Source organism: Camelina sativa, chromosome 8 (assembly GCF_030686135.1).
Source record: "Camelina sativa cultivar CO46 ecotype springtype chromosome 8, ASM3068613v1".
In the NCBI taxonomy this organism is placed as follows: Eukaryota; Viridiplantae; Streptophyta; class Magnoliopsida; order Brassicales; family Brassicaceae; genus Camelina; species Camelina sativa.
In genome coordinates, this window is record NC_141887.1 from 7,073,581 (window position 1) to 7,098,803 (window position 25,223).

The window sequence follows — 25,223 nt, forward strand, 5'->3', positions numbered from 1 at the left end:
CCTTACAATTCATTGTAAGATAATATATATATATATATATTAGGTTAATTGTGCAAATTAAAGCGCACTAGTTGTATAATGCTGAACATTAACGGGTGACCAATATACGTTTACCGCATAACGCGTTAACATTTGAAACCTTAATATAACAAAAAAATGTTGATATATATTACAATTTTTTTTGGTAAGGGATATATATTGCAAATAGGTAAGCCATTTTTTGCACTAGACAGAAATATTATTGTAAGAAATTAAAGGAGAAAAAAAAAAGAGAGAGAAAGATAAAATAATTAGTGAATAGAAGATGATGGTGAGTTAAGACTACACGCCACACACAAGAGTTGTATACAGAAAAGAGAAAGTGTAATTAAGTATATTCTTCCCCATTATATCTCTCTCCTTCATCCAACCTCAATATATACACTGATCTCCATTTCCAGATCCCCAAGAACACAGCTCCAACAAAAAGTACTTTTAGCAACACTCTCTTATAAATTTTCCCTTTATCTCACTAGCTCTCTCTCTATATATATATATTTCTCACTAGCTCTTTCACATATACTCTTTTCTCTCTCTATCTCTTCTCTTATTCATACATCAAGATTCAAGAATCGAACACCATCTTCCTTGAAAATGAATCCTGTAATTAACTAATTATAGGGTTTAATTTCGGATTTTTTTTTTTTTTTGGGTTTTGTTGATAATTAGGGTTTCTTTTAAGTTGATCTAGCTTTCATATATACATTTGAATCAGGAGGAAGAAGGAGGGAGTAATAAGAGGAAGAAGAGAGTGATGGGAAGAGGGAAGATAGAGATAAAGAAGATAGAGAATCAGACGGCCAGGCAAGTGACCTTCTCCAAGAGAAGAAATGGTCTTATCAAGAAGACTCGTGAGCTCGCTATTCTCTGTGACGCTCACATCGGTCTCATAGTCTTCTCGGCCACCGGAAAGCGCTCCGAGTTCTGCTCTGAACACAACAAGTACGGTTTACTTCTTCTTTCTTCTTCTTCTTCCAACTTTTTCAAATTAGGGTTTCAGAGATCGATACATATACATGTGTATGTATATATTCATCTAATTAATGAGGATATGAGCTGAGATACATGATATAGCTCGTGCTTGTGAACAGACAGTTTTCATCATTAGTTTCTGAAGTAGCAGGGGTCATGATTCTGTTTACATTTTTAATTTGGCCCAGAAGTTCAGAATATTTGATCCAATATTTTTGTTCTTGCAGTATTTATTTTGTACATATGTGTAACATGCATGTATCTTATCATATTTAATACATAGGGGTCAAATTCTATATTTCTTACAGCTGCCAAACAAAGAGGTCTTTCTGCAAACATTTAACATTTTTTTTTCAATTTGCTTTTTCATATTAATTAAGATCCCTATTATATCGACTATAAAAGTAATTATTTTAATGATTCGAGTTTAAATACAATTATAAAGGTTTGTTAATTAGATCTAAGTCATGAACCAGAAGACAAAACAAAGTGAGTGAGGAGAACGCCTTTAAATTTATTTTATTTTAACCAATTTAATTTGTTGGCCAAAATATGGATCTATTTTTCCGAACAATATTTGTTATTAGAGTTTTGTACATGTTACTTCACTGATTATTGAAGTCTTGATATTTTTGTAACATTAAATAGATACTAATTTGATCACACTTTATTTTGAATTATAGGATGCCTCAGCTCATTGACCGATACTTGCAGACCAATGGATTGCGACTTCCTGATCATCAGGACGACCAGGTATATATATGTAAATGCATACTTATTTGGTTGTCATTGTGTTACCGATTGACAAAGAAAAGCATATAATACACTAATGTGTGTTAACTCGTGTGTGTAGGAGCAATTGTACCATGAGATGGAAGCACTAAGAAGAGAGATATGTAACCTTGAGCTCCATCTGCGTCCATATCATGGACATGACTTAGCCTCCATTCCTCCTCATGAGCTTGACGGACTCGAGCGACAGCTGGAACATTCTGTCCTCAAAGTCCGTGAACGTAAGGTAAATGCAATATATGTTCATATCAATACATGTCCTCTTAAAGCTATATTGATTACACTTTTGTTTTATTTCTGCTGTTAATATAATGAAGAATGAGTTGATGCAGCAACAGTTGGAGAATCTAAGCAGAAAGGTCACTCTCTAATCACTCTTTTTTTTTTAACTACTAATAATCTTATGATGCCGCTGGTAATTAGTAATCATACCATGTCTCTATATATATATGATCAGAAGCGGATGCTAGAAGAAGATAACGATAACATGTGCCGTTGGGTAAGTTTGGTTATATAGAGAATGTTTTCACATTTTCGATTGAATGATATATTTCCGTGTATACTAAGTTTCTTTATTGCAGCTTCATGAGCATCGTGCAGCGATTGAGTTTCAGCAAGCTGGTATAGAGACGAAACCAGGGGAGTTTCTACAGTTTCTAGAGCAGGTTCAGTACTATACCAATGATCATCAGCAGCAACAACAACAACAACAAAACAGTCTTCTTCAGCTTGCTACACAGCTTCCTTCAGAGATTGATCCTAATTACCATCTCCAGCTAGCTCAGCCTAATCTTCAAAACGATCCAGCTCCCAAAGAGTGATTAATCTAATTAATTCTCAATACAACTTCTCTTTCTTTCTGGGGACAACTTAATGAACTTTTATTAATTACCTATATTTTGATGTTAGCCAATGCCTTCTTTTGTTGTCTGTTTTGTGTGGTCATAAAACCTTGTTTGAAGTACAATTTACTTGAGAAGCAGTGGTCTTTGGTTATAATTTTTATTCATCATTATCATACATATATAGTATTCCAACTAGCGACCAACTGTTATGTAAACGCATGTGTTCAAAACTATATATGTTTGTGAATGTAAAAATTTAGATGACCAGGTCAGCTCAATGTACTGTTATAATATATCATAAATTTTATCTGATCGGTTCAAAAAAAGAGTGAAAAAAGATAAAGTTGAGCAAAACTATTCTTAGATTATTCGCAGCAAAAAAAAAAAAAAAAAAAAAAAATTTAAAAAAATCTGCAGCTCAGAATTATATATATAGTTTGACTGTAAATAGATTATACGGATTTAGATAGAGTGGATCATAATGCCCGAAAGTAACTCTTATAAAAGCTCAGACAAGATTGAAAAAAAAAGTTCCAACAATTCTTGGAAGAACGATCTTACGGAGGCTTGCAAGAACGATCAAGAAGCGAAGAGACAAGTTTCAGAACAAGAAACTTGTTGTTGTTCTTCTTCTTCTCGTTCTTCGTATTCCTCATCATCACGTTGTATTCATTACAACGAGATAAGACTTGAGTTCTTGATCGCCCCAACAACCATCATCATCTTCTAAAGCCCAAAAACAAAGTTGCGGATCGTCTAAAAAAATATGGCAGGAGGAGCTTTTATAGGCGATAGTGGCCATGGAGGAGACTACAAAGAAGGCCGTGTAACCGCCTTTGTTGTGATTACCTGCATTGTAGCTGCAATGGGTGGTCTTCTCTTCGGTTACGACATTGGTATCTCAGGTTTGTTTCTTGCCTCCCAAGTAAACCTGTTTTCTCCTCTCTATCCATTCTCAATGTTTGCTATTTCCAGGAGGAGTGACATCAATGGAGGATTTTCTAAGGAGATTCTTCCCTGACGTGCTTCGTCAAATGCGGAAACAAACAGGGCGTGAAACAGAGTACTGCAAATACGACAATGAGCTTCTAACTCTCTTCACCTCTTCTCTTTACCTCGCTGCATTATTTGCATCTTTCCTTGCTTCAACTATCACAAGGCGTTTTGGACGGAAGGTGTCGATGACGATCGGGAGTCTCACTTTTCTCGCCGGAGCTCTTCTCAATGGTTTCGCTATCAACCTCGAGATGTTAATCATCGGGAGGTTATTTCTCGGTGTAGGTGTCGGATTCACTAACCAATCTGTTCCTCTTTACCTCTCTGAGATGGCTCCTGCTAAGATTAGAGGAGCTCTCAACAATTTTTTCCAATTAGCAATCACGATTGGGATCTTAGCCGCGAACCTTGTCAACTACGCAACCCCAAAGCTCAAGAACGGAATCGGGTGGAGACTCTCTCTCGGTTTAGCTGGAGTTCCCGCAGTTATGATGCTGTTCGGATGCCTTTTCTTGCCAGACACGCCAAACTCAATCCTTGTACGTGGGAAAAAAGAAAAGGCCAAGGAGATGCTTCAGAAGATCAGAGGAACCATGGAGGTGGAGCATGAGTTTAATGATCTTTGCAACGCGAGTGAGTCGGCCAAGAGAGTTAAGCATCAATTCACGAACATAATGCAAGCTCGTTATCGACCACAGCTAACGTTATGTACCTTCATCCCGTTCTTCCAGCAGCTAACCGGGATCAACGTCATTATGTTCTACGCACCTGTTCTGTTTAAGACCATCGGTTTTGGAAGTGACGCCTCTCTTATATCCGCGGTCATCACCGGTCTCGTCAATGTCCTCTCCACCGTTGTCTCCATCTACTCCGTCGACAGATTCGGACGCAGAGTTTTGTTTTTTGCAGGTGGTATCCAGATGATGTTGACCCAGGTGAAAGCGCTCTGTTTTCCAAAACAGAGCATTCTACTTCCTGCTCTGCTTATAAAAAAACATATTAAAGTAACAATGATTTGATTTGTTTTTCTTTGGTTTCAGGTCGCGGTTGGGTCGATGATCGGATGGAGATTTGGACTTAACGGGGAAGGAACGTTATCAAAGATTGATGCGGATATAATATTGGCATTGATCTGTCTCTACGTGGCCGGTTTCGCGTGGTCGTGGGGACCCTTGGGGTGGTTAGTGCCGAGTGAGATATGTCCATTGGAGATTAGGTCGGCAGGACAATCGTTAAACGTTTCGGTGAACATGTTCTTCACTTTCTTCATCGGACAATTCTTCTTGACGATGCTTTGCCACATGAAGTTTGGTCTGTTCTTCTTCTTCGCAGTCATGGTCGTGATCATGACCATTTTCATTTACTTATTGTTGCCGGAGACAAAAGGAGTCCCAATTGAGGAGATGGAGAAAGTGTGGAAAGAACATAGATACTGGGGGAAGTATAGTCATAATGATGATGATGGCAATGATGTTGATGATGATGCTCATGTTTTTTAGTTGACGAGCTTTTGATCATAATATTTGGAATTTAAAGATTTGGTAGGATTTTAAAAAACTTCTTGATGACAAAACGCTTATTGGATTGTAATGTAGCTATTGTTACTCCACAGCCTTTGTGTTGGATTGGGTTTCAAGTTTAAAGGTACACCCTGACCATTTTTTTTATAAAAATGCCGACATGAGGACATGATTGCATATTTTGCATTGTATTAGAGAGGGTACGACGAGTATGACAATAATTAAAACAAATAATTTTAGTGTTCGTTGCATAAGAAAATGATCTCGACGAGACGAGACTAATGACATAAAAGCAAATCTTGCGTATCTGCCAAGTGGACTAATCCACTTATATTCAATGTCAAAATCAAGCACAATGACTACATAGTAGTACATAGTCTACATTAATGTTCGTTAATACATATATATACGTATTAGGATCTCGTCCGTCAAAATTATTATAATGAACAAATCTACCGAACTATATAATACAGGATACAAAACTATATTATTTATAGGAAAAAATGATTGTCAGCTATACCCGAACAGATAGGCACACATACAAACAATATAAATGTTTTGTTAACTATATGAACTATTATCATCACATAATGACATCTATAAATAAACATAAGTTATATGTACAACACCATAAACATTAAATTATGGCCATAATCCGACGTTGACCAGTGTTGACCAGCGTTGACCAGTGTTTTTTTCCTAAAAATAATTTTTTATATATATATTTATTATAAATAAACAAAAAAAAGAAATGATTTGTATAATTTACAAAAACAAAATATAACAACAAAAAGTTATATGACAAAAAAATATAAAAAATTATGTACCAAAAAAAAATAAAAAATGTTATGACAAACAAAATTCATGGTATATATAGTAACTAACTTTGTTAATACAGAAAATATACCAAAAATAATATAATAAAACTATACCACCAAAATTTTATGTGTAGTAGATTTTTTTATAAAACTATAACAAATATATACCTTTCCGTTGTAAAAATCATTTTTTTGTTTTGTATCTTCAAAGATGGGGGTTTTAAATATTTTTTTTTCTTTTTTACTTATTTATAAGATTATGTCATTTAAAATATATCCAAGACATCGCCAACTATGTATTTGATTTTAATAGATCAACCTTTGATTTTACAAAATCAACTTTTGTTTTTTAACTATCTTCTTGATATATGTCTTTTATGTAAATAAATAAAATTTTCATTATTTTCTTCCTTTGTTTTTCTTATTAGAAACAAAGAAATAGTTGGTAGTGTCTTGGATATATTTCAAATGACATAATCTTATAAATAAGTAAAAAGAAAAAAATATATTTTAAACCCCCACCTTTATAAATACAAAATAAAAAATGATTTTTAAAAGGAAAATGTATATATTTGTTATAGTTTTATGAAAAAATCTACTACACATAAAATCTTGGTTGTATAGTTTTATTATATTATTTTTGGTATATTTTCTGTATTAACAAAATTAGTTACTAGATATATCACAAATTTTGTTTTCATATAATTTTTAATTTTTTTTGGTATATAATTTTCTTGTATTTTTTTTTCGTATAACTTTTTTTTTGTTATATTTTGTTTTTATAAATTATACAAATAATTTAATCTTTTTATTTATTTATCAAAAATACAGAAAAACAAAAAAAAATGTTATTAAGAAAAAAGAAAAAAAAACATTTTTTTGAATATTTTTTTCTAGTCAACGCTGGTCAACATTGGTCAACACCGGTCAACACTAGTCAACGCCGGATCCCGGTCAAAATTTAATGTTTATGGTGTTGTACACATAAATTATGTTTGTTTATAGATGTCCTTATGTGATGACAATATTTCACGTAGTTAACAAAACATTTTTATATTTTTTATATGTGTGGTCATGTGTTGGCGTATATTTCAAGTAGCTGACAATCATTTTTCCTAATTTATATAGGAAAAGATGCTAACACGTTTAACACAAAACTATACGTTTTTCATGGGTGATGTTTCTAATATAGCAAGCTTCTCCAACTGATGCAAATTTATAATTACTTTAATGCAAGCAATATGTATGGACCTCACTCAACTAGGCCTCTTAACCACTTTTTTCTTGTATTTGTTTAATCCTTAATCTATTTATCTTTATTCATATTTAGAAATTCCCCAAATATCCATAAACATAAAAACAATTATGCATTTTAGACTATATACCGGATATCTGTATATAAATATCGGATATTTAAAAAAACGAAATATTTATTTTAAAAGTTAGTATTCATATCCGTTTTATCCGCCATTTTATTATCCATATTTCTATCTATTTGGCCAAATATCTTTTTTCGGAGTGGATACAGAATATAAATACAGAGATTGCTGATAATGTGTCTGATTGGCAACAATTTTACAAAGCTTTACATATATACAATTTTAAAATTTATCAATCACCGAAACTTTACTAAAAATATTTTCAAAAAGTTTATTCTCAACTTTTTTATACATCTTTCACATACATATATTTTTTAGAGTTTTATAATATTCCGTAATAACTTAAGAGTTTTTCTAACAACTTTGTGTACTTTACCATGCCCAACACATATTAATCCCACACCTACACTCAACTAATTGAATATAAAAGTATATGTAATTTTAATTCTGGTGTCGACGACAGAGGAATTTTGAATAATCTGAGAGCTTTCGATTTCTGACATTTCACGTAAAACACGTGATACTGGAGAGTGGAGAGTTTCATACTGGTGGCAAAAATTATTGCCAAACATAAATAAATAAATAAATAAAAGAACCGTTGTCAAAAAAAAAAAAAAAAAAAAAAAAAGAACCCAAAAGCTTTATATAACTTAAATAAGTTTTGATGTCAAAGTCTACTTACCCAATCAGTTACCTCACTGATTTGTACCCTTTTCAATCTTTTCCGATTGTTATACGGAAACACCTTTTTTTTTTTCTTCTTACAAAAGATTAATTTTCACGCAAGTACAAAAGAAATGTTCACATTAGCTAAAAACTAAAAAGTCTAAAAGACAAAACTAATAACCAGATTAGTCATCCCCAGATTTTTATTTAATTTTTAGTGCGTATTTAGATTAAATTCTCTTTACTGTATGCCGTTTTAGTAGTTTCAAATTTCAATTACGAAAACAGTAAAAATTTGTTGTCCCGAAAACGATGATAAAGTTAACTTCATCTAAAAAACGATACAATGGTCAACATAGTACGTAGTTCAGTTTTTTTACATATACAATATTGTGACATAACGTGGTCTATATTGATTTGTACCAGTATCATCGATATAAAACTTATACAGTATATAGATTCAAAAAAATCAACCAGCAAAACAAGATAATTACAGTTTTTTAATTAAAAAAGGTAAAAATTAGTAGTGAATAGGTGACGTGGGATGGATAAACGTCTCATTAAATGCACGTATCAGAAACCGGAGGACCGAAGATCCTACCCCTTCAGTGTTAAATTCTCCTGCCGGAGCGTGGTCCCTACGCGACCTCCTTCTTCACCGGAAGTGTATAACGCGAGTGCACTCCACCGCGTCGGGACAACAAACTCTAAAATGTCCCCTCAAAAAAGAAAAAAAAAGAAAAAAAAAAAGTAAGAGATGGTGAGCTGTGTACAAAAAAGGACCCCACCACACCCATGTGCTTCTCCTTCCCTGTCTCCACCAGCTCCCTCCCTCCCTCCCTCCCTCCCTCCCTCCTCCTCCTTCTCAATCATTTGCTTCTTCTCTCACTGTTAAGTAAAAATATTATAATACTAAGAGAGAAGAACAACCCCAGATCGCTAACCAAACCATGTCTATTAACAACAACAACAACAACAACGGAGTTATGATCTCCTCATCATCAAACGGATCAGCATCTCTAATCGAACAGCAACAACAGTCTTCTTCAGTCGTGGTGAAGAAACCACCTGCGAAAGATCGACACAGCAAAGTCGATGGAAGAGGGAGAAGGATCCGTATGCCTATTATATGCGCAGCTCGTGTTTTCCAGCTAACAAGAGAGCTTGGTCACAAATCAGATGGTCAAACTATTGAATGGTTACTTCGTCAAGCTGAGCCTTCTATTATAGCTGCGACAGGAACTGGTACAACTCCTGCTAGTTTCTCTACTGCTTCTGTCTCAATCCGTGGATCCAACAATTCTACTCCTTTGTCTTCCTCTCTTCTTGATCATAAACCCACCACTTTACTTGGCTCTTCTTCGCCGTTTATACTTGGAAAACGTGTCAGAGCTGATGAGGATAGTCATAATCACAATAATAATAATAATAGTTCCGGTGGTAAAGATGAGAGCTTTACGACGACAACACCAGCTGGGTTCTGGGCTGTTCCGGCGAGGCCAGATTTTGGACAAGTTTGGAGCTTTACAGGAGGAGGAGCTCCAGTACAAGAGATGTTTTTACAACAACAACATCATCAGCAACCTTTGTTTGTTCATCATCATCAGCAACAACAACAACAAGCTGCAATGGGTGAAGCTTCAGCTGCTAGAGTTGGGAATTATCTTCGGGGTCATCTTAATTTGCTTGCTTCTTTATCCGGTGGATCTCCTGGGTCGGGTCGAAGAGATGAAGATCCACGTTAATGGTGTTTGTTTAACTAGTTAAGCCCCTTTTAGTAGGTTTCGAGGGCTAATTTGGTATATTAAATATTTATTTATCTTATTCGTCATTTGTTCGTTGTGTGTGTTCTTGGAGATTGATTTGATTTCAGAATCTTCCTCAAGTGATTTGAGAGTATCGTTTAGCCTTAAGTATTGTTTTTTTGATTAGGGTTAAATTAGGGTTTAAGATGTTTTTTTTTTTTTTTTGGGAGGAAGATTACTTTTGTTTAGAAAGAAGGGAAAATTTCAGAAACCGCGGAGGTTTCTTTTTGTCCTTTTATTTGTTGTTGTTGTTGTTGTTGTGTCTGGTTCGTTTTCCGGCGAAACAGAGCCGTCGTTAAAATTCCAGATATATTATGTGTTTGGTGCTAATTTGTGTAATGATGTGTTTACAGATGTGGTGAAGCATTTGGCGTAAGCTGTTAAACCACAGTTTATATATTTTTAATAAATGTTTCGACTTCATTATTGTTCCTTCTTTTCTCTGCATTTATTTTGCTGGACTAAAGCATTTTTTATGTGAGTGTGATTGTTTCGTTGAAATCGAACTAGATGATGATGAATTTTAAGTGAACCATTTTATAATCCATGTTATGTGTTGTGGATTTTGAGAGGTTTTTTTTTGTTTTTTCTTTGGGTTTCGCGTCTTGATTTAAATGCGAGAACAGAGGATAATAATAATAATAAAAAAGACAAACCAGTTGTGTCTGAAAAAAAAAATGAAAAGACAAATTAACCAGTTGTGTCTGAAATTCTGAATTCTTCAATTTTGTTGCCTTTTTTGTGCCTTTTGAAAGTTTGGTTTGTCACGTTAGTCAGAGAAAGATTAATTCACTGTTAAAACCATATGTGAATGTGACTTCAAATGTATATACATCACCAGACGATTAGCTTTATGTTTATTTTGATTTTTTTGGCAAAAAAAAAAAAAAAAAAACTGTATGTATTGTAAATCGTAATAGTGGGTTTTAACTGAAATAGTAAACTTATGCAAAACATATATAAGCCCTGAACTGAAATAGTAAACTTATGCAAAACATATATAAACTCAAAGTAAAGATAATGATGACTAATGCGGTAGATCATTATTTAGTTTAGTGGTTTCATATTCTCGATCCTAGCTATATCTGCTGAGTAATGTATTAAATTCAGAATTTATTTATTATTACAATTATATTTGATGAAAAATTTGTCAACGTGATTAGATAGGTTTCTAGACTATTTAGGTCGCACTAACCAATCAAAGAATCAAACAGATTTCGCCATCAAAAAAAATAATCCATTAATGGAAAGATGTTAACAAAAAGTTGGTGTTTTGTTATTTCTTTAATTAGTAGTACTACTAATCAACACTAATGCAAATAATAATGAGGTGGGGATCTTAGTGATCATGGACTCGTATAAAAAAAAAAAAAACATCCGTACCTTTTTATTGTCGAATCATCTAAATGACCCCGACCCCAACCCCAATAATTGATGATATGGTCCCATTTCTTTGATCTTTTCTACCCGAAAAATTATTTTTATAGGTTGGCATATAAATTCGTATCCGAGTATTAATATTTCTCATATACATATATGGCATTTTGGACCGACACATGTAAGTAAATAGCCTCTCATTCACCTCACTCTACCAGCTCTACTAGTGTCGTGTTTTAAATGTTCAACTGTCAAATACTTTCCTGTGAATATTTACTTTTCAGAAAATTTGATGTCTAAACTCTAAACACACATTAGTGTCACAATTTGATTTATGAATCCGATATCATATTAAAAAAAATGTGGCAAGAAATATTATCAAGATATATAGTTTGTTCATTTTCAACTAAGAAACACATTTTACATCTTATTTGTTTAGTTACTAATGTAAAACTATGCAACTAATTAATTATTTCAAATGGTTACATTTGTTGTTTGGTTGTAAATAATAATCTGTATGGAAGTTTCAAATTTGATGTATATGATTGTTAATTGTTTTTCTTTTTCTATTTGCTAAATGAAAATACTGTACAAGTTTGAAAAAAGAAGTTAAACTAGAATTTAAGTAGTTAAAATTAGGGGTGAGCAAAATATCCGATTCAAAAATTAGGCTATCCAAAGTTTCCAGATATGGTTTTGGGTAATTTGAAAATTTATTATAGCTTTAACATTTTTAGTTATTTTTGTGGATTCAAATATCCCTTTATATTGTTAGATCTGGTTTCAAATTAGATGTTTCATGAATCTGGATCTGAATGTCTCAAAATTCAAGGATATAATCTACATATCCTTAATTAATATTATGCAGTTTTGGATTTTGTTGTGAGCTATGGTAGTTTTATTTTCAAATTATCTGTGTAAAATTTTTATCATAATAAATTTTATTTAATATATTTTATCTATATCATCCCTAAGAAATTTGAACAATAAAAGTTTTGGTAAATCCATTGATTAACCGAAATTATACATTAATCTTTTTTTTTTCTTGTGTGTAAAAGAAAATCTCTATTTGTCTTCCCCAATTTTTTTTCTTAGAAATTATGATGTTATCAAAAAATTATATTAAATTTTAATCAGTGAATATTTATAATTTTGTATTGAATTAAAATGAATCAGGATAGAACACATACTAATATTTTCTTTAAACATATAAGGCCTCGAAAAATGTTAGAAACGGCTAAAATGGGTCTATATGGGCCTTAATACTTCACTGACTCCACTTAACGGGCCACCACACTTTGTTCGTCGTCTCCAAGCTTTTGACAAACAAAATAGAGTTTCAGCGATTTTGCAGACGCGACTGTGAGAAAGAGAAAGAGAGAAAGAGAAATGGCGTCGTCATCATCGAGAGGAGAGATGGAGAAGATGGGAATCGATCAGCTGAAAGCTTTGAAGGAACAAGCGGATCTGGAAGTGAATCTTCTTCAGGACAGTCTCAACAACATCCGTACAGCCACCGTTCGTCTCGATTCCGCCGCCGCCGCTCTCAACGATCTCTCTCTTCGACCTCAAGGTTTTTCTATTTCGCATCTACTTCTTTCAGTATTGATTATTTTTCTTTCAGCGTTGGATGATTTTGAAATTAAAAAAAAAAATTGAAAATTTTGTAGGTAAGAAGATGCTTGTACCACTCACGGCTTCACTCTACGTGCCTGGGACACTTGATGAAGCTGATAAGGTTCTAGTTGATATTGGCACTGGTTACTTCATTGAGGTAATGCAACCACACGATAAGAACTGGATTATGATGACTTTGTTTTATTTGGCTCGTTCCTAGTGTAGCTCAAGTGTTTTTTTTTTTTTTTTGTGTTTTTGCATTTTTGTAGAAAACTATGGATGATGGAAAAGACTATTGTCAGAGGAAGATCAACTTGCTCAAATCCAACTTTGACCAACTTTTTGAGGTGAATTTTCACTCTCTTGGCAACTTTCAAATGCTTGATTTGGTGTTTAGATTGATCCTGAGGTGGAAATTGAAAAAAAAGGCCTACACTTTACTCTCATACGGCTTATAGAGTTTGCCTTAGAAGTTAAGAGCTGTAATTTTACAGAAGAATGACACCGTTCTCAGTAACCTTTACAAAATTGTGAAATGGGTGATATAGAGTTAAAATAAATAAAGTCTGATTCTATTACGAGGGGTTAAGCTCCTGACTCTTTCAGTGACTGATGATTTATTGTAGAAAATATAGTTGAGGGCTGTAAGTTTTATGGCTGCTAAGGAATACAGTAAACATAATCAAGAAGCCCTTTGGTTGGTCATTTCCTGCACATTGTCAAGTAGAGCACCCCCTTGAGCCATACATGCATATATAATATACACTAAGTAGAGTCTCCACTTAACTCCGCATTTAATTCAATGCTATGATCTCTCCTTCCATTTGCTTTCATACTATTGACATCAATCTTGCAGCACTGCCAAATTGTTTCAGTACTCTTTTATTTGAGAACCTATGTTTACATCTATAGCTTACCCGAGACTTAGTTGTTAACTTCAAGAATATTGTTCGTTCAATGCAGGTCGCAGCCAAAAAGAAAAGTGTGGCAGATGAAGCCGGGATGGTCTTGCAGGCCAAAGTTAAACAGTTATCAGCTGCAACCACGTCATGAAAATTCTTCTTATCTAGTTCTTTTACTATTGACACCTATCTTGAGATTGATAATGTTTTTGTCCAATCATTTATGTTATGATTTTGATGATCTCAATCGGTTTGTGTTTTATGTGCTAGAAGAACCTGTGCTGTAATTTTTGAGAAAACAATAGTGAATTGACAAAAAAGTGTTTCTGGTTATTTCTCATAAACCGAGAGAAAAGGGACAAAAAACCATGATGTCATTGTTGGGGAAGAAGGAAACAACTGAATCAGTGAAACTAAATACAACTTTGTTTTGTCGTTTTAAGAAAAGAACCCTCCTCTGGGTATTGCTCTTCGAGTTTATCATCTGTGATCAGCACCAATTGCTTCATGGATTGACTTGAAGCCATCCCTTTCTAAGCAACTCACTAGTTCCTCCTATTGCAACATAAAGACATGAATATTAGTACCAATCTGACCTCAAGGTCCTCAACATGCAGAGTTAGTTGTGCTTACAACAAAGAGAGATGTTTTTGATACCAAAAGCTTCAAGAATTTGGTCTAATACGAGTTTTTACATTGTAAAATTGGCTTTTAGAAATTTTCTATGCTTATTAAACTATCCTAGTTGAAAAAAAACAGATCGGTCTTTATGGGAAAGGAATACCTTTATTTGTGGGATGAGGGCAGGTCCTCCATACGCGAATCCAGTGTACAGCTGAACAAGAGTAGCTCCGGCTCTTATTTTCTTGTAAGCATCTTCACCACTGAAAACACAAAAAATCATTTCTTTTGTTCTCACAACTAGAGCATCTGAAGACTGAAGTATGTTCAAAGAGGTTTACCTACTAACCCCGCCACAGCCTATCAATGGAATCTTTCCCTAAGGAAGTGACCATGAAAAAAATCCACAAACCCCTAATCAGAAATGTTTTTAATTCCTCAGTCACTACTGGATCATCATTTTTTTTGGCAAAAAACTTACTCGTGTCAAAGTGTACATCTCTCTCAACATGTTGGTGGAGAGAGTAAAGAGCGGTTTCCCGCTCAAACCACCTGCTTCTGTTGCCACAGGGTTGTTGGTTACAGGATCTGGCCTTGAGACTGTTGTATTCGATATGATCTACAGGAGAGACAAAGATAGTATTATCATCATCAAAAACATTCTGATTTTCAGCATAGCGTGACTTTTGAACGCTTTTGCTACACTACGCTAAACAGCTTGAAGGCTTCACTAATCGACACTGATGAAACGGAAGTTAGTTCATATGAAAAGATAACGTACCAGCCCATCCAAATGGAGAGCGAGAGCCACCTACACAAACCAATACAACGTTGTAAGAGCCATTAACTTGGAAACTGTAGAATGTGTTTTCGTTTTTTGTAAAACGAACCGCTGCAATATCTTCAAGCTCTCCTCGGGAAAGATCAGGAGCAATCTTTACGAGAAGAGGAGGAGGACCTTCATCACCCCATTGCATCTCATCTCGAGCAGCTTGAACCTTCTTAACAAGGTCCTTCAACTGTTTTCTTCCCTGAAGCATGCGCAGCCCTGCAGTGTTGGGTGATGAAACATTGATCACCTGAAGAGAAATGGAAATTAGGAACAGAGAATTCTATGGGAGATTAGATCAAAATGAATGCTCGATATATCACAATAAGAAGTTTGTACCAAGTAATCAGCATACTGTGATAAGTTATGAACTCCTTGGACATAGTCAGCAGCAGCATCCTCACTCGTCTTGTTCTTTCCAAGGTTGACACCAAGAATACCAGGTCCAGATTTTCCCCCTGGTTTCACTTCTTCGCCTGGAGATGACGAAGTGCCTGATGTTTCCGCCAACATTCTTTTTCCATGTTGAGCACCCAACCGCTTTGCAACAACAACAATCCCTTCGCTGTTAAATCCACACCTATTGATAATTGCTCTGGAGGGGCGAGAACACAAGTCTTTTAGTTGTAACTCTTGCTTCTTCGATCATTAAAGGTAAGTAAACAAGAACGGATTAGAGATTCTCACCCATCTTGGCTTAATCTGAAGATGCGTGGTTTCGGGTTGCCTTCTTGTGGAACAGGAGTTACAGATCCTACCTCAACAAAACCAAATCCCATTCCTAGCAACCCCTCGGTAGCCTCAGCGTTTTTGTCAAATCCAGCAGCAAGACCAATTGGGTTTGAGAATTTCCTTCCCCAAACTTCAAGTCCCAAGATTGCTGGATCAGGCCTCTTTTCTCTAGGTACCCACCCTCGAGCTGCAGCAGAAACAGCCAGCTTATGCGCAAACTCAGCATCCAGAAGAGCAAAGAAAGGGTTTACAACCTTTGTTGCGTTGAATAGCCAACCACTGTCCAACACACAAGATAAGCAAAAGGTAAAAAACCCAAAGTGATTACCCCAAGATAACTACAAGGTAGCTTGAGCAATGTTAACAAACACAAGATTACAATAGACATAAGATATGTAACGTTTCAGGGCACTTATTTAAGCAAGTACCAGAAGGTTGCTTCATCTGCAGTACTCACATAAGCTCCTCCAGCTATGGCCAGACCAATGGTAGCTCCTGTCAATATCCTTCCCTAAAAAATTTCAAAGTTAAACACTTTGCAGTAAAATGAACTAGCATCACTGATCTTGCTCTACTACACAAGATAAAGTGCTATGTTCAGATCAAAACAAGAACTGGAAGATTACGATTCTAAAGCACCTAGCTTCATCTAAACTAAATTCCTGAGGCGCATAAGATTCCAATATGATACGAGTAAAGCAAAAATCCATCAAAGGTACTTACTTTCTTGGAAAAGTGAGGAACTTTAGGTGCAGAGGAAGCTCCAGGAACCGAAGAACAGTTACGGGTCGCTCCAAGAGGATTCGAGGAGACCCTTCTGAACAAAAACTCTCTCGCCCATTTCGCCGAAGATGTCGCAGCCCTTCCGGCCATTGATTAAGATGATTCAATCGACAGTGGAATCAAACGGAATTAAAAGGTAGCTTTGAAATCTATATGAAGAGGGGTTTTAGCCTTTCAGCTCACGGCTTGATAGAGAAATATACGCTTTTTGTTCGTTCGGTTACAATGTGGATCGTCAGTATTTGCTAAAACCCTTTTGCTTCAGGGTTGATCTTTCCGGTTCGATTTACCGGTTTAATGTAGTTAACCGGAGTGAACTCTTCTAGGTTTTTGGGTTTTTAGCATTAACCGGAGTGAACCAAATAGATTGATAAGCCCAGGAGTGAAGAAGCTCTCTCTCTGTGTTTGACGCGGAAGTGAGATTTTAACGACGACAGTGGGAAGGAACAATGAGTTCTTGTGTTGTGACGACAAGCTGTTTCTGTACAATTCCAGATTCTATTATACGTTTGAAATCCTCCAAGCTCGTCAATCTGGTTCGATTTCCTTCTTTTTTCCTTATGATACATTGAAATTATTGTGGTTCTGTTTTACATGAATTTGTCTCTTTGAATCACTAAAGCTCTCAAATTTCGTTTTTTTGTTTGTGTGTCACTGTTTAGAGTAACCAGCAGAGGAGATGCTCTCTTAGGTCTCGAGGTGGTTTAAAGGTTGAAGCTTACTATGGTCTAAAGACACCTCCTTATCCACTTGTAAGTGCAAATAAAGCCTTAGAAATCCTCCTTACTTTGGTTGTTGCATCCGGATTCCAAGTGTAGTATCTATGTCCTGCTTCTGTAATTTATTTGCTGTTCTCGACTTAGCACAAAATTATGGGAAGTTGGTTAGTTGGGGTGAATTGTTTGGTGAGCTTAGGGCAAAATTGTATCTTGATCTGTGTATGTCTCTTGCAAAGTAGATGGGTCTTGATCTTTGGGATATGCCAAACAGCCAAAGAAATGATTTTGTTGAGGTTTTTAATCAAAGAAATGTTATGTGAATAGGATGCTTTGGAACCTTATATGAGTCGAAGAACACTAGAAGTGCATTGGGGTAAGCATCATCGAGGTTATGTGGACAATCTGAATAAACAGTTAGGGAAAGATGATAGACTTTATGGATACACAATGGAAGAGCTTATCAAGGTGACATACAACAATGGGAATCCTTTGCCCGAGTTCAACAACGCTGCGCAGGTACTTACTTTCTAACTTGTTTTTACATCGCTAGAGGCACACACTAATTTGGGAGGATTGATGATGTTCTTTGTTTAGGTGTATAACCATGATTTCTTTTGGGAGTCGATGCAACCTGGTGGTGGAGACATGCCTCAAAAGGGTGTTCTTGAACAGATTGACAAAGATTTCGGTTCTTTCACAAATTTCAGAGAAAAATTCACTAATGCAGCTCTTAGTCAGTTTGGTTCCGGCTGGGTCTGGCTCGTCTGTGAGTAAACTCTACTAGCTTTTCACTTGTTATTAGTCAACCGGACTCAGAAAATGGAAAATCTTGATTCTTTTTTTTTTCCTCTTGGAACTTCAGTGAAGAGGGAAGAGAGAAGACTTGAGGTAGTCAAAACCTCAAACGCAATCAACCCACTCGTGTGGGACGATATTGTAAGTAGATTCTCTTGTGAAATTTCTTTCATAAACTTGATGTTGCCTCTTTAATCACATCTCTTTTGTTGTTACAGCCTATCATCAGCTTAGATGTGTGGGAGGTAAACTATCTCATCTCTTCTCTCATACTCTCGAAAAAAAAACTTCAGAAACAAACAAAAAATGAATCTTCTAACATCCTTTGTTTTCTTATCTTACTTCGCAGCACTCTTATTATCTTGACTACAAGGTAAAACTAGCTTTGCTATATTGATGGTTTCTGTTTCTTTTTCTTTGTTGGAAAGGCTAAATTTGTGTTTGTTTTTTAATCGGTTGCTAGAACGACAGGGCTAGGTATATAAACACTTTTCTGAACAACTTGGTGTCGTGGAACGCAGCCATGAGTAGGATGGCCCGTGCAGAGGCGTTTGTGAATCTTGGTGAACCCAACATCCCAATCGCTTAAGCTACAAAACTCTTTTTGAGAGTCCATGTGAAAGCAAAGAAAAAACAACTCCTTCAAAACTTGGGCAGTCTCATTTTTGCAAACAGAGGTCCCAAGTTTCCCAACCAACAAAACAACTAGCTGGTCTCTCATGTGTAATTTAGCGTTAGTTTTTGACTTTTTTTTGCCTTTGAGAGACTCTTCTTAGCTTTAAGATCAATGAAAATGTATGGCCACGTGAGTCGCACGTGACTAAAAGAGTATTTGTTTCTCCTAAAAGGTTTCTTTCTTCTTCTCCTCAAAATATAATAAGATTGACAAAAGGTATAAACTTTCTTCTTCCTTAACTTCAAACGTCCACGCGATCATCTCTTTGGCTCTCCTTCAGCATTGGGTACCAAATCTCTCTCGCTGAAGCTCTCGATTTCGATTGTGTTACTTGTCTATACTCCTCGTCTCCTAAGGTTCTGTTCATTTCATTGTCTCTGTTTTTTTTTCTACAGTTGATTATTTCGCTAGGATTCTTGCTCGTTGATAAAATGCGTGAATTAAAAAAAAAGGGAACCCTTTTCTGGAGATAAGCAAATTTCAAGCCAAGTGTTTGAGAAAAATTCTCTACCCATTAAATTCGAGTGCCAGGAATATACAAAGACAAACCTAACTGTATATTTGACCATTGATCCTTGTGTGAATCTTGCAATGCGATTGTTTTGTTTTGTTTGTGGTTTGTGTAAATTATCAATCAATGTTTATGTTTATGTCAGATAATTCAGTGTCCCATGAATACTGTAGTTTTTAGTACTCACTTTACATTTCAATGCTTTGCTAAATGTGTTTGGATCAAGACTATATCTTATCTTTCCTTGGGAAACTTTAATATTTCCTGATGCCAGAAACTTGTTCATCTTTTAGGTTTATGCTGTTACTGTGTTACATAAATTGAGTGATTGGAAACTTCAGGTTTAAGAATCTTCAGTTTAATTGACTTCTCTCTTCTCGGTGTAATTCTTTTGTAGGTGGTTATGCAGTTCTTGGATCCCCTCGGGTTTGTTATCGAGAACCGGCTTCCATTACTTATACACTATGCATCCGCCTCGTTCTCAGGTCTGTAGTTACTCTTTTAACGGATTAGCATAAGAGAATTGCTTAAAGAGGAGAGAAAAATCACTCCATTGGTTTATTATAATGACAGAGATCTTCAGTGACACTAGCATCAGACAGTTATCTCAGATGCTACTCTCACTAATCTTTTTCCACACATCTGAATACATTCTAGCCGTTGCCATTCACGGACCATCAAATGTAACTCTTAGCTCGCTTTTGATCAGCAAGCATTACGCTTTAGCAATGCTTGTGTCACTGCTCGAGTACCTAACCGAGATTACCTTCTTCCCGGGGATGAAACAACACTGGTGGGTCAGCAACTTTGGACTCGTAATGATCATCGTCGGAGAAATCATCAGGAAAGCAGCGATAATAACAGCGAGAGAATCGTTTACACACCTGATAAAGATTAGCCACGAAGAGCATCACAGGCTTGTGACTCACGGTGTGTATAGACTAATGAGGCATCCAAGTTACTGCGGGTTTCTCATCTGGTCGGTTGGGACACAAGTTATGCTCTGTAATCCTATTTCAACGGTTATGTTCATGGTTGTCGTGTGGCGGTTTTTTGCTCAGAGGATATCCTACGAGGAGCATTTTCTGAAGCAGTTTTTTGGAGTTGAGTATATAGAGTATGCTGAGAATGTTGCTTCTGGTGTTCCATTTGTGAAGTGAAAGCTTGAACATATGGCTTTGCCATTTTGGTTTATTTACTTAGAGCTACAACAACACAATGTGTACCCCAATGTTTTTGACTTTTGTTGTATTGTTAAGGAAAGGATAAAGATTTGGGAATGTGCAAACCCTCTCAGCTAAAGAGAAGGTCTTTGACGTGGATATGAAATATACCACAGCTTTAACTGTTGACACCTGTCACCGGTGATGTTTAGCTCCGGCGAAGAGTTTCGGAGAGAGCAAGTTTGGTTTTTTAAGGGGGTTTTGAGAAGTAGAGTGAGAGACCATGTTATGCGGAGGCTCTCGTGCCTTCGTGCATTGTTGGGATCACCGTCATCCGCCTACGCTCGGTGCTGAGGTTTTTGGGCAGTCTTCTTCATTCGTGCTCAGACCTTATTCGGCTAAATTGCAGCAGCGGATGAAGTCTTTGTCTAGGTCTCACTGCAAAAATCCCAGTTCCTCACTCTTGTTTCAGGTTTTTGAATCTTTTCACACTTTTGATTGTTTGACGTGAGATATCCTGATTAGTGCATAGCTGAGAATTGGGTTCTTGGGGGTTCAAAGACTAATTGGAGCGCTATGTACTAATTGTTGTTCAACTCAAAATTTCAAAATTTGGAGTCTTTGCTAAAGTATCTGTCTATTTCTTCTTTCCGAAGCCAGGGAGACGATGCTCCTGAGCTTCTAGTTGAAGGGCCTTCGCCAGTTGCAGGTATCGTTTGCTTGCCTATTTCATCTGACTTCAAGTTCCCATTAGCAGTTCATCTGGTTTCTCTGGCGCCATGATTTGAAATTTGTGGAAGATATCAAGATATTGGGCCGCTATATTAGATGTTTACTGTTGCTTAAGTTTTCCACCGAGTCTCTTAGCTTGGTAATTACTGTTTTGTGTTGCCTTCATCATGGCCTTGTCTTTTGTTTTGACGAAACAAAATCATATTTGCAGGAGGCATTGTTGCTCTAGGGAAGTTTGATGCGCTGCATATAGGTCATCGAGAGCTTGCAATTCAAGCTGCAAGAATCGGTACTCCATATCTATTGTCTTTTGTTGGAATGGCAAAAGTACTTGGTTGGAAACCTAGGTAACGTCTTCTCTCTTTAGCTTTCTCCTTCCACCTTACCAATTAACCTAGCTTCCTATCTATCAAAGTTAGTTGTCACAGTCTCTTCTCTGCTAATAAAGTTTGCTTTTATACCTTCTTTGATGGTAACTAATGAGCAGGGCACCAATAGTAGCCAAATGCGATAGAAAACGGGTCCTTTCCTCTTGGGCATCATACTGTGAGAACATAGCACCAGTAGAGTTTGAGATTGAATTTGCCAGCGTTCGACATCTTAACCCACAACAATTTGTCGAGAAGTTGTCAAGAGAGCTCAGAGTCTGCGGAGTTGTGGCAGGTGAATACCAAACAAGTATCTCAACAGTTCCCTCCTTTCTCCTAAAATTCTTACTCTAAAAACAATTGTATTTCCACAGGCGAAAATTACCGGTTTGGATATAGAGCTTCCGGTGACGCTTCTGAACTTGTGAGGTTATGCAAACAGTATGGTATCAGCGCTTACATCATTAACTCTGTAATGGATAAGAACCAAGTCCCTGGAAATGAAGACACAGAGGACGACTCAAAGTCAAAAGAAAGAAGGCAAGTATCGTCCACACGAGTCCGTCAAGCTCTTGCTTCAGGAGATGTGAGGTATGTAACAGAGCTCCTCGGCAGACCACACAGGGTTATCTCAAGGGTGAAAACACAAGATATAACCATCAAAGGAAGGAAGATCTCACTTCAGACATCGTCCCTGCTGAATATACCACCTGGGAATGGAGTTTACGAAGCATGCTCACTTATAGTTGGTGATAAGCAACCAATTTCGTGCAAGGTTGTTGTTGATTCATCGAACCTCGATATAGAAACAGAGGATGTAGAAGAAGTACGTTTCCGTAACTCATATGATGGGTCTTAAGAGTTTCTACTCTTAGGGATTGAGTTCGGTTGATTCACAACATTGATAAGCATCACATTTCCCATTTTAAGATTGAGTTAACGGTGTACAAAGATTTTAACTTTGACACCATTTGTAGCAATTACGTTGCGGTAACGACTTAAAAGAGTTCCAAATTTTGAAAGAGTTGGGAAGGATATACTCTTTTGGTTTATTATTAAAACCAGTGTTAATATGACTGAATTTGAAAGCGACAAGGTGATGAGAAGGTGGAAGAAGACAAGCCAGCAAAAGTGGGAAGACAATTAAATGTCTCTCTCTCTATCTCAAAGTCGTTGTCTTTCGTTGTTGAGTGTCTCTTACTGACCAAACAGAAGATAAACAAACAGCCATTAGAAGTGCTCTCAATGATAAGACGCATCTCCTTGTACCAAATGCCAAAATACCTGAATTGCCCATCCACCAAACATTGGAATCATTTCAGAAATGAGGGATCTTTGCGTCATTTTCACAATATCTGGTGTTGCTTTCCTTGTACCACACGATCAGTATGGCTCATCTAATGCCCATTTAACCAGCCAGAGAAGAAGAAGAAGACGAAGATTGTAACTGAAGAGAGAGGTTAAGTTAGGGGCTTTTCATTTCGTAGTGGTCCTAATCCCAAATTCGAAATCTTTTTTTACTGATTTTGATCTCTCCGGTCATGTCGTCTGTATGTGTTAACGAATCACTAACCGACGACGAGCTGAGATGGGTATTGTCAAGGCTTGACAGTGAAAAAGACAAGGAAGTGTTTGGTTTGGTCTGCAAGAGGTGGCTAAATCTGCAGAGCACCGACCGGAAGAAGCTGGCGGCGCGTGCTGGTCCACATATGCTCCGCCGTCTTGCCTCTAGGTTCACTCAAATCGTCGAATTGGACTTGTCTCAGTCAATCTCTAGGTCTTTTTATCCAGGTGTCACTGATTCTGACCTCGCTGTTATCTCTGATGGATTCAAGTGTCTCAGAGTTCTTAATCTCCACAACTGTAAAGGTATCTACTTTTTGGGGTTAAACAACAACAACAACAAAAAAAAAAAAGATTCTTTTTTTCTTTTTATCTCTTTGGGTTCCATTTCTGATTCGATTAAACTTTAACTGGAAAAATTGGTTATAGATGGTTAAGATGTAGCTGCTATGGTTTTTATAAGACAGTTTCAGGTGTTTGATTTGATCTCTGGTGTTAGATCTGGTTTTGTCCCTTTGTGTCTGATTTTTGCTCCAATCCATTAGCTTTTAAGGGGTTGTAGTTTAGAGAGCGTTTTAGGAGAGGAAGTATGACGTGGAATGATTATATTTCTATGATTGAGTTCTTCTTTGGTTCATTCTATTTTAGATATGAATGTTCCTCAGCACCAATGGTTCTGTCTGAATTTACCAAGGTCTTGTTGGAACAGGTATTACAGATACTGGATTGGCCTCAATTGGAAGGTGTCTATCTTTACTGCAGTTTTTGGATGTATCCTACTGCAGAAAGCTCTCAGATAAAGGACTATCAGCTGTTGCAGAAGGCTGCCATGATCTAAGGGCATTGCATCTAGCGGGTTGTCGTTTCATCACCGACGAATCGCTGAAATCACTCTCTGAGAGATGCCGTGAGCTAGAAGCTCTCGGGCTACAAGGCTGCGCCAATATCACTGATTCAGGCCTTGCTGATCTTGTGAAGGGATGCAGAAAGATTAAATCTTTGGACATCAATAAATGCAGCAATGTCGGAGACGCTGGTGTTTCCAGCGTGGCTAAAGCTTGTGCATCTTCCCTCAAGACGCTCAAATTGCTAGACTGTTACAAAGTCGGGAACGAGTCTATATTGTCCCTGGCGCAGTCTTGCAAGAACCTGGAAACTCTGATAATCGGTGGATGCAGAGACATCTCTGACGAATCTATCATGTTACTGGCAGAATCTTGCAAAGATAGTCTCAAGAATTTGAGGATGGATTGGTGCTTGAATATTTCTGACTCTTCCCTTAGCTGCATTCTGAAGAAGTGCAAGAACTTGGAGGCTCTAGATATAGGTTGCTGTGAAGAGATCACTGACGTTGCTTTCAGGGATTTGGGGAGCGACGATGTTTTGGGGTTGAAGGTTTTAAAGGTGAGCAACTGCACAAAGATCACAGTAACAGGGATAAGCAAGCTTTTGCAGAAATGCAGTTCCTTGGAGTATCTAGATGTAAGATCTCTTCCACAAGTGACAGAAGTAAGATGCAGTGAAGCTGGCCTGGAGTTCCCCAATTGTTGTAAAGTTAACTTTTCTGGAAGTCTAACCGAGCCAGAGTTTCTGCTTTGATCGTTTCGTTTACTTGAGGAAAGATTGTATCTTCCTCCAAACTCTCTGTGATCTCTCTGTCTCTCCTGTATCTTGTCTCGCGTATGGGCACACTCATGGCTTATGGTCCATCAGTGAGTCCTCTCTCAAGCGCTTGTACATTTTTGTGCGTTTAGTAGTTTGGTTGTGGCGGCTTCTTGATTATTCTTCAGTTGCTTTGATAAGTGTGTGTGTGTAGTTTTCGTTGTATCAGCACTTGATATTTGAAGACTATGATTCTCTATGTAATACAATAGAGCAGTGTTAAGCTTTTGTTGTGATCAGTGGAGCTCTTTGATTTTTCTTTTGTTTGTTGAAATGGAAGAAGACTGCTCGTTCTCCTAGGGAAAGATTGATCCTGTGGATCTTAAAGCTTATAAATGCTT

General features: G+C 36.6%; 8 protein-coding genes and 1 pseudogene across 13 annotated transcripts; 8 read left to right on the forward strand and 1 right to left on the reverse strand.

Annotated features, from left to right (window-relative positions):
• The first annotated feature begins 224 nt into the window (after nucleotides 1–224).
• LOC104706626 (protein TRANSPARENT TESTA 16-like) lies at nucleotides 225–2,802 on the forward strand. 4 transcript variants are annotated; one of them, XM_010422824.3, is made up of 7 exons: nucleotides 225–468; nucleotides 755–981; nucleotides 1,695–1,764; nucleotides 1,865–2,029; nucleotides 2,121–2,162; nucleotides 2,261–2,302; nucleotides 2,385–2,802. In XM_010422824.3, exons 2-7 carry the CDS (start codon nucleotides 794–796, stop codon nucleotides 2,622–2,624), a joined length of 747 nt encoding a protein of 248 aa, XP_010421126.1. In that variant the 5' UTR covers nucleotides 225–468; nucleotides 755–793; the 3' UTR covers nucleotides 2,625–2,802. The 4 variants fall into 4 exon arrangements, with proteins under 4 accessions (XP_010421126.1, XP_087318054.1, XP_010421124.1 ...); XM_087461928.1 differs by having other exon boundaries at nucleotides 2,136–2,162; XM_010422822.3 differs by having other exon boundaries at nucleotides 228–642.
• Nucleotides 2,803–3,109: 307 nt separating this feature from the next.
• Nucleotides 3,110–5,343, forward strand: LOC104706627 (sugar transport protein 11). Of its 2 annotated transcripts, XM_087460466.1 has the most exons (4): nucleotides 3,149–3,553; nucleotides 3,624–4,294; nucleotides 4,376–4,579; nucleotides 4,685–5,343. In XM_087460466.1, the coding sequence occupies exons 1-4, from the start codon at nucleotides 3,415–3,417 to the stop codon at nucleotides 5,141–5,143; spliced, it is 1,473 nt and encodes a 490-aa protein (XP_087316592.1). In that variant the 5' UTR covers nucleotides 3,149–3,414; the 3' UTR covers nucleotides 5,144–5,343. The 2 variants fall into 2 exon arrangements, with proteins under 2 accessions (XP_010421127.2, XP_087316592.1); XM_010422825.2 differs by having other exon boundaries at nucleotides 3,110–3,553; nucleotides 3,624–4,579.
• A 3,375-nt stretch (nucleotides 5,344–8,718) lies between these two features.
• LOC104706628 (transcription factor TCP7 pseudogene) lies at nucleotides 8,719–10,258 on the forward strand (annotated as a pseudogene). The gene has a single exon (XR_015563201.1). The product of XR_015563201.1 is annotated as a transcription factor TCP7 pseudogene (transcript).
• A 2,177-nt stretch (nucleotides 10,259–12,435) lies between these two features.
• On the forward strand, nucleotides 12,436–14,061 carry LOC104706630 (prefoldin subunit 5). The gene is made up of 4 exons (XM_010422828.3): nucleotides 12,436–12,782; nucleotides 12,880–12,983; nucleotides 13,096–13,173; nucleotides 13,790–14,061. Exons 1-4 carry the CDS (start codon nucleotides 12,599–12,601, stop codon nucleotides 13,877–13,879), a joined length of 456 nt encoding a protein of 151 aa, XP_010421130.1. The 5' UTR covers nucleotides 12,436–12,598; the 3' UTR covers nucleotides 13,880–14,061.
• LOC104706629 (dihydroorotate dehydrogenase (quinone), mitochondrial) lies at nucleotides 14,016–17,068 on the reverse strand. Its single transcript, XM_010422827.2, has 10 exons — nucleotides 16,634–17,068; nucleotides 16,339–16,421; nucleotides 15,866–16,189; nucleotides 15,518–15,773; nucleotides 15,240–15,428; nucleotides 15,131–15,160; nucleotides 14,831–14,968; nucleotides 14,691–14,728; nucleotides 14,513–14,612; nucleotides 14,016–14,283 (listed from the first exon to the last, which is right to left on the reverse strand). The coding sequence occupies exons 1-10, from the start codon at nucleotides 16,781–16,783 to the stop codon at nucleotides 14,209–14,211; spliced, it is 1,383 nt and encodes a 460-aa protein (XP_010421129.1). The 5' UTR covers nucleotides 16,784–17,068; the 3' UTR covers nucleotides 14,016–14,208.
• Nucleotides 17,037–19,054, forward strand: LOC104706631 (superoxide dismutase [Fe] 3, chloroplastic-like). The gene is made up of 8 exons (XM_010422829.3): nucleotides 17,037–17,229; nucleotides 17,356–17,445; nucleotides 17,737–17,928; nucleotides 18,007–18,178; nucleotides 18,275–18,348; nucleotides 18,426–18,452; nucleotides 18,557–18,580; nucleotides 18,671–19,054. Exons 1-8 carry the CDS (start codon nucleotides 17,143–17,145, stop codon nucleotides 18,794–18,796), a joined length of 792 nt encoding a protein of 263 aa, XP_010421131.1. The 5' UTR covers nucleotides 17,037–17,142; the 3' UTR covers nucleotides 18,797–19,054.
• A 48-nt stretch (nucleotides 19,055–19,102) lies between these two features.
• On the forward strand, nucleotides 19,103–20,608 carry LOC104706633 (protein-S-isoprenylcysteine O-methyltransferase A). Its single transcript, XM_010422830.3, has 3 exons — nucleotides 19,103–19,239; nucleotides 19,792–19,879; nucleotides 19,968–20,608. Exons 2-3 carry the CDS (start codon nucleotides 19,798–19,800, stop codon nucleotides 20,552–20,554), a joined length of 669 nt encoding a protein of 222 aa, XP_010421132.1. The 5' UTR covers nucleotides 19,103–19,239; nucleotides 19,792–19,797; the 3' UTR covers nucleotides 20,555–20,608.
• On the forward strand, nucleotides 20,052–22,679 carry LOC104706632 (FAD synthetase 1, chloroplastic-like). The gene is made up of 5 exons (XM_087460467.1): nucleotides 20,052–21,029; nucleotides 21,218–21,266; nucleotides 21,501–21,636; nucleotides 21,777–21,952; nucleotides 22,032–22,679. Exons 1-5 carry the CDS (start codon nucleotides 20,841–20,843, stop codon nucleotides 22,514–22,516), a joined length of 1,035 nt encoding a protein of 344 aa, XP_087316593.1. The 5' UTR covers nucleotides 20,052–20,840; the 3' UTR covers nucleotides 22,517–22,679.
• LOC104709310 (uncharacterized) lies at nucleotides 22,678–25,121 on the forward strand. The gene is made up of 2 exons (XM_010425948.3): nucleotides 22,678–23,526; nucleotides 23,930–25,121. Exons 1-2 carry the CDS (start codon nucleotides 23,199–23,201, stop codon nucleotides 24,817–24,819), a joined length of 1,218 nt encoding a protein of 405 aa, XP_010424250.2. The 5' UTR covers nucleotides 22,678–23,198; the 3' UTR covers nucleotides 24,820–25,121.
• Nucleotides 25,122–25,223: the final 102 nt, after the last annotated feature.

What these genes read in the sequence shown, in the direction of transcription:
- LOC104706630 (XM_010422828.3), top strand. Translation starts at nt 12,599, where the DNA reads ATGGCGTCGTCATCATCGAGAGGAGAGATGGAGAAGATGGGAATCGAT. An exon ending in TCTCTCTCTTCGACCTCAAG is followed by an intron (nt 12,783 to 12,879) that starts GTTTTTCTATTT and finishes AAAATTTTGTAG; the next exon opens with GTAAGAAGATGCTTGTACCA. An exon ending in GCACTGGTTACTTCATTGAG is followed by an intron (nt 12,984 to 13,095) that starts GTAATGCAACCA and finishes GCATTTTTGTAG; the next exon opens with AAAACTATGGATGATGGAAA.
- LOC104706627 (XM_010422825.2), top strand. Translation starts at nt 3,415, where the DNA reads ATGGCAGGAGGAGCTTTTATAGGCGATAGTGGCCATGGAGGAGACTAC. An exon ending in TTACGACATTGGTATCTCAG is followed by an intron (nt 3,554 to 3,623) that starts GTTTGTTTCTTG and finishes TGCTATTTCCAG; the next exon opens with GAGGAGTGACATCAATGGAG. An exon ending in TCCAGATGATGTTGACCCAG is followed by an intron (nt 4,580 to 4,684) that starts GTGAAAGCGCTC and finishes CTTTGGTTTCAG; the next exon opens with GTCGCGGTTGGGTCGATGAT.
- LOC104706626 (XM_010422822.3), top strand. An exon ending in TTCTGCTCTGAACACAACAA is followed by an intron (nt 982 to 1,694) that starts GTACGGTTTACT and finishes TTTGAATTATAG; the next exon opens with GATGCCTCAGCTCATTGACC. An exon ending in TCAAAGTCCGTGAACGTAAG is followed by an intron (nt 2,030 to 2,120) that starts GTAAATGCAATA and finishes AATATAATGAAG; the next exon opens with AATGAGTTGATGCAGCAACA.
- LOC104706629 (XM_010422827.2), bottom strand. Translation starts at nt 16,783, where the DNA reads ATGGCCGGAAGGGCTGCGACATCTTCGGCGAAATGGGCGAGAGAGTTT. An exon ending in TTCCTCACTTTTCCAAGAAA is followed by an intron (nt 16,422 to 16,633) that starts GTAAGTACCTTT and finishes GAAATTTTTTAG; the next exon opens with GGAAGGATATTGACAGGAGC. An exon ending in CCCTCATCCCACAAATAAAG is followed by an intron (nt 14,284 to 14,512) that starts GTATTCCTTTCC and finishes ATGTTGCAATAG; the next exon opens with GAGGAACTAGTGAGTTGCTT.
- LOC104706631 (XM_010422829.3), top strand. Translation starts at nt 17,143, where the DNA reads ATGAGTTCTTGTGTTGTGACGACAAGCTGTTTCTGTACAATTCCAGAT. An exon ending in CGGCTGGGTCTGGCTCGTCT is followed by an intron (nt 18,179 to 18,274) that starts GTGAGTAAACTC and finishes TTGGAACTTCAG; the next exon opens with TGAAGAGGGAAGAGAGAAGA. An exon ending in CTTATTATCTTGACTACAAG is followed by an intron (nt 18,581 to 18,670) that starts GTAAAACTAGCT and finishes ATCGGTTGCTAG; the next exon opens with AACGACAGGGCTAGGTATAT.
- LOC104706632 (XM_087460467.1), top strand. Translation starts at nt 20,841, where the DNA reads ATGTTATGCGGAGGCTCTCGTGCCTTCGTGCATTGTTGGGATCACCGT. An exon ending in GTACTTGGTTGGAAACCTAG is followed by an intron (nt 21,637 to 21,776) that starts GTAACGTCTTCT and finishes ACTAATGAGCAG; the next exon opens with GGCACCAATAGTAGCCAAAT. An exon ending in AGTCTGCGGAGTTGTGGCAG is followed by an intron (nt 21,953 to 22,031) that starts GTGAATACCAAA and finishes GTATTTCCACAG; the next exon opens with GCGAAAATTACCGGTTTGGA.
- LOC104709310 (XM_010425948.3), top strand. Translation starts at nt 23,199, where the DNA reads ATGTCGTCTGTATGTGTTAACGAATCACTAACCGACGACGAGCTGAGA. An exon ending in TAATCTCCACAACTGTAAAG is followed by an intron (nt 23,527 to 23,929) that starts GTATCTACTTTT and finishes TTGTTGGAACAG; the next exon opens with GTATTACAGATACTGGATTG.
- LOC104706633 (XM_010422830.3), top strand. Translation starts at nt 19,798, where the DNA reads ATGCAGTTCTTGGATCCCCTCGGGTTTGTTATCGAGAACCGGCTTCCA. An exon ending in TGCATCCGCCTCGTTCTCAG is followed by an intron (nt 19,880 to 19,967) that starts GTCTGTAGTTAC and finishes TTATAATGACAG; the next exon opens with AGATCTTCAGTGACACTAGC.